The 15,812-nt window shown below is 35.8% G+C and overlaps 2 protein-coding genes across 3 annotated transcripts; one reads left to right on the forward strand and one right to left on the reverse strand.

Annotated features, from left to right (window-relative positions):
* Positions 1-1,223: 1,223 nt before the first annotated feature.
* Positions 1,224-5,248, reverse strand: ABCI8 (ATP binding cassette protein 1). The gene is made up of 2 exons (XM_086635121.1): positions 3,732-5,248; positions 1,224-1,636 (listed from the first exon to the last, which is right to left on the reverse strand). Exons 1-2 carry the CDS (start codon positions 5,169-5,171, stop codon positions 1,418-1,420), a joined length of 1,659 nt encoding a protein of 552 aa, XP_086491247.1. The 5' UTR covers positions 5,172-5,248; the 3' UTR covers positions 1,224-1,417.
* A 5,963-nt stretch (positions 5,249-11,211) lies between these two features.
* Positions 11,212-15,169, forward strand: LOC147542296 (uncharacterized). 2 transcript variants are annotated; one of them, XR_015224014.1, is made up of 3 exons: positions 11,214-11,628; positions 14,592-15,040; positions 15,118-15,169. XR_015224014.1 is itself a non-coding variant. In XM_086637673.1 (2 exons), the coding sequence occupies exons 1-2, from the start codon at positions 11,346-11,348 to the stop codon at positions 14,972-14,974; spliced, it is 666 nt and encodes a 221-aa protein (XP_086493799.1). In that variant the 5' UTR covers positions 11,212-11,345; the 3' UTR covers positions 14,975-15,169. The 2 variants fall into 2 exon arrangements, 1 of the variants encoding a protein (XP_086493799.1); XM_086637673.1 differs by having other exon boundaries at positions 11,212-11,628; positions 14,592-15,169.
* Positions 15,170-15,812: the final 643 nt, after the last annotated feature.

Raw genomic sequence — 15,812 nt, forward strand, 5'->3', positions numbered from 1 at the left:
ATGATTGAGGGTTAAGTGGTCACAAAAATCTCGTGATCAGCTAATCACGATAAGTTTTGTGGCCACTGACCCACGATCTCACGATCGAACTGACCCACGATCTCACGATCGACCTGCCATGAGATCTTTTGGAGGTAGTTAGCCACGAAATCCTCATCGAGGGTCTAAATCTTCGAAGATTGCCAAAAACTCTCAAAGAGGGGTTTAAGGTTAAGGCGAAACACTCCTCAAGGGTTTTGAGGTTGAGGTGAGATCCTCGAGAATTTTATGCTTCGAGTGAATCCCACCAACGGGCACGATCTAGACAAAACCAAACATTTAGAAATTCATTCGAGTCAGAACCGATAGTATAGTCTTCGACAACGGTTACTCCTTTGCCAATGCATGGTTTAGAAGGGTCCTCAATTGCTAAAAGACATCCCTCTAAATTGACATGTGGGGCGTTTGGAGTATACGAGGGAGGTAGAGATCAAAGAATGAAATTTCGATTTCAGTGAAAATTTTGGCCGGTCCGACAGTAGAAACGTTTCGGTCAGTGTGAAAATCTTACAAATCTACAAAATTAATAAAAATATGATGCAATTATATATAACAAGGTTATTAAACTATAATGAAGCATAAGAATGATGTTCCTAATTGATTAACATTATTTATTAGTTTGAGAGAATATTAACAATTACATAGTTACGTATGTGGGTAAATTGAATAACCTCTTGGCTGTAACACCCAAAATATATAGTTCTTACTGAAAATAATTAATAGGTAACAAACTATGTTAGTTGGAGAAGGTATCATCAATCACATAGTTACATCAGTAGTATTTCTAAGATAAAATCAATTTAGGCCGTTAAGTCTAGGCGTAAATCATTCAAATAGATTTAGAAACAATTAAAAACATAACATAAAAATCAAGAGATATCTATGAGAAATGAAGATGGAAAAGATGAAGGACGAAATATGTTTATAGTATTAGTTTCTCCTGTTTTTTGCTAGATTTCTATTAATTCGGTCGAAATTCTCATCATGTCCGTGGAAATTTCAATATTTCTAACCATTTCGGGGGAAATTTCGAAATTTCCAACAATTTCAGTGAAAATTTCGATCATGTCAATAGAAATTATGCAGGAAATAATTGCAAATGTTATTTCGTGCACCTAATCTAAATTTAGGAAACGTTTCGTGAAATTCCACTGAACAGGACATGCCATTCCTGGGTAGAGATAACTAAATTAATTTACATATATTCAATTTAAAGCAATCCAAGGTTACAAGTTTTCCAGATAATACATAACTATTCTTTACCAGCACTGGTAGGTATTGAATAAACTTCATAAACCACAAAAAAAAAACACATTAAAGGATGCATCTTTAACTTTATTTTGCATCAAGAAACGTGTTTCTGGGGAGCAAAACTGATTTACCCAACAGATCCTTCAAGTTTGAGGCTAAGTAATTCATTAACTTCAGCACCAAACTCATCTGGAAGTTTTTGGAAGACATCACGGCAGAATCCAGAAACCATTACTTTGACAGCCCTCTCTTGATCAATTCCTCTCTGCTTGAAGTAGAATAGTTGATCCGCACCAATCTTGGAGGTGCTCGCTTCATGCTCTACTTTGGCTGTCGGGTTCTTCACCTGTCACCAGATAAAATTAATTAAGCATGATATGTCATAAGTTCATAAACTTCAACCCAAACAACAAGTCTAACATGGTAAAGATGACTATTTCGGTTTATACAAGCCCAGACAGCTTAATCCGATCCAGTCTTACTAATAGTTCTTCATAACTCGGAGCACAGGTTAACCGCTGATATGATCCAATAGAGGAAAATATTATGCCGATTATTGTAACTAAAATAGAAAATCAATTACATTTGTTCGAAAAGAAATAGAAGTATGTTTAGGAATATAAATGGTTTATTTTAGATTGTCTTCAAAATGACAATCAAACAGGTGGTATGGCTTGTCCCGTCCATCTTCAATCATAAAAGTTAGTTACTTTATGAAATTATATCCACTAAAGTGACTTGTATTATATGTAGTTGATCTCGCTCTCTGTCTCGGTTCGGCCGAAAGCCGAGACCGAGACGAGGCCGAGACGGACCGTGATTCTCGGTCGAGACAACATGTATAGTTAATCATAAGTAACATGTACTAAGCAATAAGTTTAACAACCTGGCTCTTCATTACTTCATAATTTTCCAAACTATAAACATAAAATTACTCCAATCATTCATTACTTCATAAGTTTAACAACCTGGCTCGGTCGAGACAACATGTAAAGTACTCAATAACTAATAAGTTTAATAACTAGTAGTACTATAGTCATCATCTTCAATTTCCATAATGACTAGTAGTTCAATAAAATTAGTATAATATTAGGATTTAAATTTTTCAAAAAAAAATTATAAGTCATTGTCTCGGGTCTCGGTCTGTCTCGGCCGAGATAGCCGAGAAACTCGGGCAAACCCTAACTCGGAATCTCGGCTGAGTCTCGTCTCGGGAGAGGGCCGAGACCAAGACGAGACCCGAGTTTCTCGGCCGAGAACAACTACATAGTTGTATTCATATCCTACAGCAAAGATACTAATAGAGAGTATTCATACAAAATTCCTAGTATATCCACTAAAGTGATTCGAGTATCCATATCGTAATGCAAAGATAGTAGATACTAATAAAGGATGTCTATGTTAGATAGGTAAGTCCATGAATACAACTGTTTTTCCCAGATATTAATAGTTTCAGCATCAGCAGAACAACTCTCAAACGCCAAAAGACAGACAAGTATCCTATAGAAAACACCCTCAATTTGCAAATATTACTAGCTAGATTCGTAAGCATCAAGTTTAAAGTTTAGTCATCACGTAAGTTTCACGTCTCCTTGGCTGAACTCCCAAGCTTTATCGTCAAACTAAGTCATTTATTGATCCCTCACGTGTCTGAGACTCTGAAAGTTACCCCCAAATTTCCCATTTATTAAGAAAGACGGGCATGGCACATTTCAAGATTGTAGATTTTGATTAGTCTATTTCTCATATTAATTGGGTAGAAATTTTTTTTATCATTTTCCTAACATTGGACAGAGTGGTGAGCTATTTTGACTCTTCCGCAATTTTCCTGTTTGGTCAGCTAGGGATTTTCCTTTCCTTATACCACACTTGTGAAGAAATTAAAAGAAGGGAAATCTAATAAGAAATTATCTTCGATTACTCCTAATTATCCATATGATGTCAGCATCTCCAAAATTAATAAAAGCAAAAAAGAAGTTAAACGTCAGGATATGGCTTCACACAGTGCAGAACCAATTAATTGATTTCTCCCCTGCCCACTTCAATGAACTAATCATTTATCGACCTCCTAACTCCCACACAATTGTAGACATACCCAGACACAAACACAATATATATTTATACGTAGAACGTATACTATAAGTATATGTACAGAGGCAGAGCTACTAGTGGCTTACCCAGGCTGCAGCCCGTGTTTGCCTACAGGAAACTTGATAACCCTTTACCACTTCACCCACAAACTCTCAACTGGCTAAGATGGTTGAACGAGGATCCTACATACAATAGTTCTGGGGTTCAATCTCCTCCCCATTTAACGCTTTTAGACCAAATTCTTTTCAAACTTCTTCCCATATTTGCCATTAATTTGAAAGCAGACAGCAGTAACAGGAAAGAGAAAAGCAGAACAACTATAGAATAAGCTAAATGAAGAAAGCGCACACCTGGATGTAAGGATAAGTATTGGCCTCAGCGGTATCACCTAAAAGCATAGAATCACATTGCGAGAAATTTCGAGCTTTATCTGCTTTAGATTGTATTTGAACAAGTCCTCTATAACAATTCCTCGAATTCTTTGCCGAAATACCTTTAGAAATAATAGTGCTTCGAGTATTCTTTCCTTTATGTATCATCTTTGTCCCTGTATCTGCTTGCTGATAGTTATTTGTTAAAGCAACAGAATAGAATTCCCCAACTGTATGATCACCCTCTAAAACAACACTCGGGTATTTCCAAGTAATAGCGGAACCCGTCTCAACTTGTGTCCAAGATATCTTTGACCGATCACCGGCACAAATACCCCGTTTCGTAACGAAATTATAAATCCCACCTTTCCCTTCTTCATCCCCGGCGTACCAATTTTGAACCGTGGAGTATTTTATCTCTGCACTCTTTGCACAATAAAGCTCAACCACAGCAGCATGAAGCTGGTTTGTGTCATAAGAAGGAGCTGTACAACCTTCCAAATATTCCACCATGCTTCTATCTTCTGCAACTATTAGGGTTCTCTCAAATTGTCCAGTTTCTAAAGCGTTTATTCGAAAATAAGTCGAAATCGGCATAGGACAAATAGTGTCTTTAGGTATATAACAAAATGATCCATCACTAAATACAGCAGAGTTTAAAGCAGCATAATAATTATCTTCAGGAGGAACAATTTTACCTAAATATTTCTTTATCAAATCTGGGTATTCTCTAATTGCTTCAGATATTGAACAAAAGATTACACCTTTTGCCGCTAGGGTTTTTCTATGAGTTGTTGCAATTGAAACACTATCAAATACAGCATCAACAGCAACATTAGCTAAACGATTTTGTTCAGTTAATGGAATCCCTAATCTCTCAAAATACTTAAGAAGCTCAGGATCAGCTTCATCTAAGTTTTTCAACTTGGGTTTATTCTTTGGTTCTGAATAATAACACATATCTTGAAAATTAATCGGTGGGTAAACATTATCTGACCATTTAGGTTCTTTCATCTTCAAGAATTTCTCATAAGACTTTAACCTAAATTCAAGCATCCATTCTGGTTCTTCTTTAATTGAAGAAATGAACCTAATAGTATCTTCAGAAAGCCCTTTGGGTATTGAATAAGATTCAATATCAGATGAAAACCCCCATTTATAATCCCTTTTAAGAAACTTCTCAATAGCATCATCAGATTTTGAGTTGGAACTTTTACCTGTTAAATCAGATGGTGGAAGTGTTTTTGATTCGTAACCAACGTCTGCTCGGATCTTGAAGATTCTTGAAGAATTAGAGGATTTAGGAAGTGGGGTTTTTAGGGTTTCGATTCGAGGGTAAAAGGGTTTGAGGGTATTTGAAGATTCAATTGAAGGTTGTGGAGAGAAACGTGAAATTCCATTTGCAAGGAAAGAAGCCATGGATGAGGTTTTCGGACTGAATAGCTTCAAAACCAAATTGTGGGATAATAATTTAAGAGGTAGTAAGAAATAAAAGCTTCAATTTTTTATGTCCACAAATTTCTGATTCATGTTCGTGTCCACCACGATTCCGCCACGTAATCTTGATGCTGACGTGGATGTATTTCATGTGTTTCTCCACAAGGGAATATTGTTTGGGTTGTATGAAAATACTAAATTTTCGATTATTGTTAAACTTCGTTAATTAGTCTCATTAAAAAGATGAATTACAAGGTGTGGTGGGATGGAACTAGATTTCTAGAAACCCGATAAATTATGTGATAAATCATAGGAAGTTAAGAGACGGGGAAGAATTACTTACATTCACGGAAACAATGACAAGAAAGAACGACACATCCATTTGACAAAAGATGAAGGAATTGTCAGAAGTATTTAGAGTTATTTTGTGAAAGGATCGTACATAAATACCGATCTTGTGAAAGGGGCATGACTTTCTAACTAGTATTATTTTGCAAAAGGTTATGGACTAATATTGACAAGTTAACTCTAAGTTCATTACTTAAAAATTTATTTATCGTTTCATTTAAATAAATTTTATACGATTTTGACACTGCTTTTATAACATTGAACTTGTTTTTCAATTATAAAACCAAACAAAATGATAGCATTTCAGTGTATAGTAGCAGTGCACTAATTTTGTAATGTCGGCACAATGCTCTGTAGTTGCTGCAATGGCAGCCCATAACTGAGCTTGACGTATTGTCTACAGTTTGATGCATTAGTTGCAGCACTTCCTGTGTCAGAGGGAGATGAAGAAGCACAGTTGAAACGGATAGCTGAGCTTGAGGTATAGTCGACGAGTTTACAGTTTTAGCTTTTTAAATTTTTTTTTCATTTCTGGAGATTGTTTCTCTCTTATTTCCAAGTCCACTTTCGAGGCAGAAAATGAAGAAGTAGGACATGAAATGAACTTCAGAGACAACTAGATGCTGCAGGTAATCTGTCTATTTTTCTCTTTTGATCCTAAGACATTTTGAATGTCGTGGAAGTAAAATATGGAAAATCCCAATGAAGGAGAGAGATCATCCATCGATTGACATTATTAAGCCTAATATAAAGACCCTATACATAATTCTTGTCGTAGTCAGAGGTCTTTCATTCCAAGCTTGTTAGCCGCCACCTTCAGTGATGAAACACCCCATCTCAATACGAGCCATAGTTGATACAAATACTTTATGCAACCGTAAATTTGTGAATCTTTCTACAATTTCTCTTTTGTAAGTTTATGCTCTATATAATTGTTAAAAAGTATTTGTTTCTATTTCATTGCAGAAACAGAATTGAAGCAGGTTCAGGAGTTGTTTAACCAAGCAGCTGATAACTGCTTGAATTTGAAAAAACCGGACTGAACAGCATATTTGTATCAGGAGACAAGTTCTTGTGCCCTAAATACAACAATGTACAAGTTTTTACTTTCAACAATTAGTAAACATATGCACAAGCTATGTGCTTAGTTTGGTACTTTTAAACTTGGCTATAATCTAGTCTTGTAAAAGAGCATCCCGGATGGTTAGCACCAAAAAAAACACCAACAAGGAATCTTCACCAAATTTTTTGGTGTTTTCAAATTGGGGAACCCAAAGGCAAAACACTAAAAGTCTCACCGAATCACTATTCATCACACAAAATTTCATTTTTACCATTTTTAACACTAATTTTTTTATAAAATAAATTTAACGAGTTGAAATTACAAGACTTAAACTACAAATTAAACTAATACGACATTTTAATAAAACTACAAACCGAAACTAATACGACATTTTACTAAAACTACGACATTTTACTACACCTAAAAATTGAAGCTAATACGACATTTCACTAAAATGTCAAATTGAAACTACTTCGTTAATATGGAGGTAAATCATTATCTTCTTAGTCACCTCCACCTCCACTGCTATAGCTACCTCCATCTCCTCCAAACGAGCTACCACTTCGTTTTCCAAAATATATTTCTTTTTGTTCTCTTCGAAAGTATGCTTGTCGTATCGGATCTGTAATTGTATTGACGTCCATGCGCATAACATCATACTCCATTTTTTTACGTTCATGAATGATTTTCGCCATCTCAACTTCAAGTTCCTTGTCATTCCATTCGTTATCCACGTCCCTTTGCTTATCTTTCCTAGCATGTCTTTCAATTCTTGCTGTTTCGGCCCTTCTCATAATCTCGAGTGCTTCGTCGCCTCGATTGTGATGTCGAGCATTGTCCCTATTTTTTTCCTCGTCTACCCTCTTTCTCGACTTCTCTTTCTTTCTTCCAGTTGGCCGACGTGAGGACTCTGGTGTAGTTTGATTATCATCTGCATCAAGATCAACAGAGAATGCTAACCCAGGAGAACCAGATGAAGGAGTCCCTATTTGCGTCTCGTTAAACGAATTCATTAAATTTATTCTTTTTGGACCAGCCACAGTAAATTTTTCGCAATCTTTTAGTATAAGCCAGACATGATCAAACGGAAATCCTCTTTTTCCGTCTTCTTGAAGAGTATGAAGTTGAATGTTTTGTAATACATTATAAAGAGTTGTGAAGGTATGTATTTATAGACCTTATGAAAACTGTATAAGTGTGATTGAATTGAGATAAAGTGTGTAAGGAATCTGTAAGATTGTAAGACATTGGGAGACGTTTTTCTTGAAGAGTGTGATTTTATGTGTTGAATTGAGATAAAGTGTGTAAGTGTGTAAGGAATCTGTAAGATTGTAAGACATTGGGAGACGTTTTTCTTGAAGAGTGTGATTTTATGTGTTGAATTGAGATAAAGTGTGTAAGTTAAGGAATCTGTAAGATTGTAAGACATTGAGAGATTGAGATAAAGTGTATAAGTGTGTAAGGAATCTGTAAGATTGTAAGACATTGGGAGACGTTTTTCTTGAAGAGTGTGATATTATGTGTTGAATTGAGATAAAGTGTGTAAGTGTGTAAGGAATCTGTAAGATTGTAAGTGTGTAAGGAATTTGTAAGATTGTAAGACATTGGGAGACGTTTTTCTTGAAGAGTGTGATTTTATGTCTTTAAAATCCATCATAACCTGTAGAGTAAATCACATACTTCTTCAACACCTTATTTGCAGTAAAACAATGTGTTATTACCCAGGCTCATCAAGTTACTATAGCTCGGATTCAGAAGAAGAAGAATTGGAAGACCAACAAAATATGGCCGCATTTATGATCATCAATGACGGGATGCGACATCATTTATCGGATGAAGATGATGAACCACATTATAAGGGTTCGATTCCTGGACATATATCGATTAATCGTGAAAGTGAAAAAGGGCACAAACAAATCTGGAACGACTACTTCCCAGAAACACAACGAAATTAAACCTGATGTTCAGTTCCGTAGACGTTTTAGAATGGGGAGGAATCTCTTCCTAAGGATAAAGTCTGCAGTCGAAGCGCATGACCCCGGAATTTGTTCAATTAAGTGATGCAGCAAAGAAACTTGGATTATCTCCTTTACAAAAAATGACTGCTGCTATGCGGATGTTAGCATATGGAATATCAGCAGATGGAACAGATGATTATGTAAGAATTGGTGAATCAACGACGGTAAAATATTTAAAAAGATTTTGTCGTGCAATAATCGAAATTTTTGGAACTGAATACCTGAGAACTCCTAATGATAATGATATTGCAAAGCTCTTGCAAAAAGGAGAAGAAAGAGGTTTTCCTAATATGTTGGGGAGTCTTGATTGCATGCATTGGGTTGTCTTGTGGCTTGGGCTGGACAATACACTGGACGTAGGGGAGATCCAACTATAATTTTGGAGGCAGTTGCCTCTTACGACCTCTAGATATGGCATGCATATTTTGGAATACCGGGTTCGAACAATGACATTAATGTACTACAATCTTCTAATTTATTTGCAGATTTAGCAGAAGGTAAAACTCCTTCCGTAAAATATAATATAATGGGAAAATTAAGAATATAATACAGGATATTATCTTGCTGATGGTATATATCTGAAATGGTCGACGCTTGTTCAAACTATCTCTCAACCTCAAGGTTTGAAGAAACAACATTTTGCAATGATGCAAGATGCATGTCGCAAAGATGTTGAACGTGCATTTGGAGTTCTTCAATCTCGTTTCGGTATTATTAAGAATCTGACGCTTTATTGGGATAAATATGTGCTCCATGATATAATGTTTGCTTGCATTATAATGCATAACATGATTGTAGAGGATGAATATGGCGATTGTACAATACGCAACATTTTCTCTGAGATTCCGACAATGAAAATTGTTGAAAATGAAGCCGAACGTTTCAAACGATTCTTAGCTAGGCACAAACAAATTAAAGATAAAAAAAACTCATTTTGAACTACGAGACGCTCTTATTGATCATTTATGGGAAAAAAGGCAATAATGAGCATTATTGATTCTTCAATAAGTTGTTCACTTATTAGGACTAATAGTATTGTAATGTCTCCGAAAACCCGGAGTACACAAACTCGATAATGGTGGAGATGGTAATACTAATACTTCGATTTTGTGTTATTAAGGGTATAAATAAAAATAGTTAAGGTAGTATTTTTTTTCTAATATTTTAGTGAAATATTTAATTTATGTTTTATTATAATTTAATTAAGTAATTCAAATTTCTATGAGACTAAACCCAAAAAAACACTAAGGTTGAAGTAGAAAAACAAAACAAAAAAAAGGACTAATATGAAATAGGAGAATAAAAAAGGGACCGAAAACATAACCCTGGCCCACCACATCACCAATTTGATGAAGGTGACCAGTAACCGACCGACTACTGTTCATGGCACGGGAGATCTTTGGTGATATCCCGTGCCATTGGATGCAAGAAGATCTCCCGTGCCATTGAGTGCAAGATGCCCTGGAGATCACCCGTTGGGGAAGCTCTAAGCTAATTGTTTTACCATGACTCAACCTTAGCATAATATGATTTCTTCTTTGTTTTCTAAAAGCATATGAGATGGTTGCCTTCTACATATGACATCTTTTAAGTCGATTAGTTACGGCCATGCAAGCCTATATAAAAAATACAAGTTTATCTTGCAAAGGAACTAATCTTTACCCTTCGGTTTCTTATCTTTTCAACCTGCAACATTGAACTGACTTGATTGACAATGCGTCTTTGAAGGTATCCCCATCTCACCCGCGACACGAGAAAAACAATTACTCAAAGGAATATAAACGATTTTTAGGACAATTTGCGAAACCACTTTCCGAAATCATCATAGTTTTTTTTTTAAGAAATCGACTACGATCTACGTTAGTCATTACAAGGCATTGATACATCGAGACGATGTGATGAGCACGATAACTGTCGAAATACTACTAGGCTTAAAGCCCGACAAATACTACTGGGCCTAAAGCCTGACGAATTAAATGGCCTAAAGCTTACATAAACTACTTTATTTATATCCAAGTTCAATATTCCTGAATTTGCACTTCCATGGGATCGAACTTGGGACTTCTGCATTGCAGAGTGTATGCACTGACCAACTAGGCTATCAGTGGTTGGCCAAAATCATAATAGTTGTAATTGTCTTCAACGAGAATGTTTTAGCAGTGAACGCTGGTAATTCTCGTTGAAGACAATTACCAGCTTTCATTGCTAAAATCTCGAAAAATTTCTTGTCCTTAGAGAAAAAAACAAATTCTTAGGGAAATATGAGAATATGCTTTAAGAGTTATTCCTCCTAAAATACATCTAAAATTCATATTTTTCTTCTGTCATGTGGGATTTGGGTGCAGGGTGCTTCCAATTTTTGATAACATAAAGTGTACTCAACCCGCCTTCTGGGACTCCCACTTGAACTGCATGTGAGAGAAATTCTTGTTTCTTGTGGTTCATGTGGGAGTCGGGTTGTGTGGCCTTGTTGTTTTGATAAATTACTCATCCAATGGACCTCAACGACCCACCCGAACCGATGATCATCTGAACCGGACCGACCCGACCCGAGTCCCAGCCCTATCTGAAGCTGACATTCTTTGTCTCTGTCTCACTCTCTTCTATATTGGTGTTTCCTTCCCTCAACAACTTGATCAGGATTTAGAATTTCACTTCTTCTCGTCTGATTCTAAAAAAATTCTTTAATTAGAGTTTTAGGTTTAGAATTAACTCAAAAAAAGAAAGATGATTCATCTGTTGTTTAGTCTCATATTCGCCGAGATGACTTTAGTTTTCTTCCTTTTATTCAAAACCCCACTTAGAAAACTGATAATCATGGCTTTAGATCGGATTAAACGTGGGCGAGGACCCATTGTTGTTAAGACGGTTGCAGGAACTGTTGTTATAGTTTTATCATCTAGTTTATACAGTATGAAGATGATCGAGAAACGTTCACTTGATGATGGTGGGATTAATCCTACAGATCAAGTTTTAATGGCCAATCATCTTCTTGAAGCATCTTTAATGGGTAATTCTTCTTCTTCTTCTTCATCATGGGTAATTCTTCTTTTTATCTATTTTGGGTTTCTATGTTGGATTTTGATTGATTATGAATGTGAGTCAAAACTTTGTTTGTTCAATTTGGCAGGATTTGCCCATTAATGTGGCAAATTTTATTGAATACATTGTTTACTTTGATCAATGTAGTTGTCTAAACAATCTTTGATTCATAAATAAGCTTCAAATCTCTGAACATTAGTAGTTCAATTCAACTAGATCTTTCTAATTGATGTAAAATGACATGTTCTCCATTTCCCTAAATATGTTTCGAATTTAGTTATTTCCTTTTCCAAATTGATATAGGGTTTAGGAAGGTGCTTGAAGTAGAAGTTCCTATAGAGGAACCCTAAGTGGCGGTGAAGATAATCCAAGTTAGAATTTGTTTCATCTTTTTACGGTTTTTACTATTTCTAAAGAGACTAGAGATTAGGTTTATTTTTCAGCATTAAAAAATTGTTTATTTCAGTTATACGAGTTCTTTTGAATTTTTATTGAAATTTGTTACTTTTCAATGATAGTAAACCTCAGTTGAAGTTTTTGCCGACGAGTTTACATCAAATTGGTATTAGAGCTAGTGATTTAGGTGTGTAATGGCACCCAAAGCATGGGCACCTAAAATCGCTAGCTCTGCTACCGATTTGTTGTAAACTCTAGTTGATGGAAGCTTCAACGGAGGGTTACTATTGTTGAAAATAACGATTTCTAAGGACAGTTTGAAAAGGATTCATAAAAACAACAATAAAAGTGAAATAAACTCTTTATTGATGGTGAAAAGTAAAGACTTGCAGTTTCAATGTCTAACTCCAATAAAAATGAGAGCGCTGAGCCGCTGATTTAATGACCTGTAGCTCATATGGCTAGGTATGAGCTTGAGCTTGTAACGTTGATCTTGTAAAGATCTCCTTCCACGTCCGAAGTAGTACAACTGCCTTCCTCCAATTTCTTCTTATGTTGTGTAATTGGCCATGGTGACAAGTATCGGTGTAAATTGAACATTTGGTATCTAACAAGGCTCGTTCAAAAATATACAGATGAGGACACAAGTACACAACCATGAAACATACTCATATAGTTTCCTGTTTTAGTTATTAGGACTTCTGTTCTTTACTTTAGTTTTCTTACTTTTGGATCAGAATCCAGACAATCAGCAGATGTTACATTATAGACAAGATACTTTACTCTCAGTAGTATATGTGGTCATATTATGAATGTGTCGAAAAGTACACAACAGTGTAGGTACAAAACCTCATTTTATGCCCATTGAAATAACCCCCAAAGCGAGTAACCAAGTTTCATGTTTGCTAAGGGGATGGGACCTTTCATATTTCTAGTCGCTGAAAATTGAAATTCCTGTTAATGCAATTCCTTAGAAGGCTAGTGTTTGAAAGGCTATTTGTATACACATTTATCTTCATGATGTGTTGGCTGGAAGTTGTTCCTATTAAAACTAATCCAAAGTTCCGAACCTTAGAACTTTGAGATGCAATTCTGGTTTATGCTCATACACTCGTAAGACTTTAGGATAAACTGCAAGAAATATGATATTTTGCGAATTACTTGGTTCATTTAAATGACAGGAGAACATAATCTGGACTTTTTATACATTCATCTCCATGATCATGTTATGGTACAATTGTCTTCATTTACTATTTCTGTCTTTGTTGTATCTTGATTCCTAGTATTGAACAACTTGTATTCCATGACTGTGGTGTGCAATGGTATTCATTCAGTTGGTAATGGTGGTTTAACCGCAATGATGTGTCAGAATCAATAGATTATCTCATAAAAGTGATTTGAACTCCTTTCAAGAATATCTTGTCTCTTGAGAATAAATTATGCGCCTTTAGTTTTAGTGCCTTCCTCGAGGATGAAAAATTGGTTAGCCTCGTGTAGTGTGACTTGGGTGTACCGCAGTACTGCCTCTAGCCCAAGCCAGAGTTGGAATTGGTAATCTTGGCTCGAGTTCACCCCATCCTTTCCTTTGGTTAAGATAAAAGATGAGAGCTCCCAACTCCCAAGAGATTGGCAGAGGAGAGTTTCCCTAGTCGAACTACTTAGGTTGGCGAAAAGGTAAATATAGTTTGAGGTCATTTGGATAGTGCAAGGATTACGGAGGTGTACTTCGGAATCTATCATGCAACGACTCTTATACGACTATTTGTATAGGGAGGACAAGTAGAGTACTAGAACTAGATCAGAGTAACAAAGTTAACCAACAATAGTTGGGGGAAACTATGAGTCTATGATGAAGGGTTATGATAAAGTAGTGTTTGGTGGTATCATATATTCAACTGAACTTGCTTGTAAACTCATTTTTCTTGTCAATAACGAAACTTTGCTTGGGCGGGACTTTAGATATCCTATCGTTCATGTTTGACTGGACTAATATTTAGGGTCCATTTGGTATGTTGACTGTCATTGTTACTTTTTGCACCCCATTTATGCCTTGGTGAGAGCTCTTACATGGACCACTTTTTCTAACTAGTCCGTATGAATTTATAGACATGGTGTGAAAATATCGTAGTCCTAAATCGAATTTTTTTATCCGACCCTGTTTTCTCTAGTTCAAGTGTGCTCTTACATGAGTACACTTAAGTTCCACATTTTCCTACAGGTCCTTAATTCAATGACCATAAGTCCAGTCCACTTTGTGCTGCGATCTCGGAGCCATTTTCATGTCCAATCAAACTCGAGTTAGTTCAACATACAAATTAGCCAAGCTCCAAAATCTTCGTTAGTGTCAGAGTAGTTCTTCAACATTACCGAACTTATTGTGATATTTTCTACAATACGGACAATTCCGGGTCATAGTAATATCTTATGAAGTTTCTAGTTTTCTACAAGAAACAATAGTGGGAGAAAAACTAATAAGAAAATTTCTAGCCACAGTATAGAAATTTTGACATGCTTGTGCAATTATAATTTGTGCAGGATTTTCTCTCTTCCTCGCATGGATGATAGATCGCCTTCACCATTACATCAGGGAGCTACGCTCCTTAAGGAAGAACATAGAAGCAGTAAAGAAACAAATCAGAGTTTTGGACGAGGCAAAAAGTTCAGCTGCTGCGTTACTGAAAATCATGGAGAACGAGATGACAAACTTGAGAATGAAAATTGAAAAGCTGAAATCCGAATGTGAGACCACAAAAAAGGAACTTAAAACTGCAGAAGCTAATGCTGTAGCTCATAAGAAACAGTCTGAAGGGTTTCTTATCGAGTATGATCGTTTGCACGCAGAAAATCAAACCTTAAGGAGTCAACTTAAGGTGCTTGATCAAAGCTTATCACGTTCTGATAGTAAGAAGAATATGTAACTAAGTCACCTCTCTTCGTGAGAAAAAAGAATGTCGATACATGGATTGTTATTACTTGAGAAATCAGTTGAATAGAAGAAATCCTAAAAGAGTAATTAACTTCCATCTATGGGTTAGCTTTTGAGTTTCGATACATGATTCAGTTGATAAGGTTTGTAAAGTATTCATTGATTTATCCATCTGTTTTAGGTATAACTACGCATTCTAGTTTGTGCTCGATTGGAACGTACCAACTGTTGAATAGTGGTTCGAATACTTTTACCATCAGGTGTAGTTAGTACGTTGGAGAGGAATGTGGTTCGAATACTTTTACCATGGGTCTGTGATGAAATTTAGAACATTTTACTGTTAAAAAAATAGTAATGCTAGTTTTAGGGGTGATCAATGGGGCTGAAGCCAAACTACTCAACGACGGTTTGGTTAGATCATCGGCCGAAACCGAGCCGTTCAGTTTGACTTGATTGAGTTTGGTTGATCCGTACAACCAAACTCAATGAACCAAATCAAAGATAAGTAAAAAGATTGGAAGTTGAAATTAAAAGTCAACTATTAAACTATTAGATTATAAATTATAATTTTGAATCATAGAAAAGTCTATTTATTAGTTAATTATCCTTGCTAAGTATAAACTATTAATTTATATGTACATATTTATAGTTCCGTCAATTTGGTTTAGGTGATTTTCAAAAATCCAAACTCAAATTAAATCAAATCGTCATTAATATCCAGTGAAACTGAGCCGAACATTGTTCAATTTGGCTCTATCCAGTGAAATTGAGCCGAACATTGTTCAATTTGGCTCCAAAACCGTTCGATTCGGTTCAGCCAAATTCAATCT

The sequence above is a fragment of the Eschscholzia californica genome, unplaced genomic scaffold, assembly GCF_041429995.1.
Source record: "Eschscholzia californica isolate CP2 unplaced genomic scaffold, dmEscCali1.0.p SCAF_4, whole genome shotgun sequence".
NCBI lineage: Eukaryota > Viridiplantae > Streptophyta > Magnoliopsida > Ranunculales > Papaveraceae > Eschscholzia > Eschscholzia californica.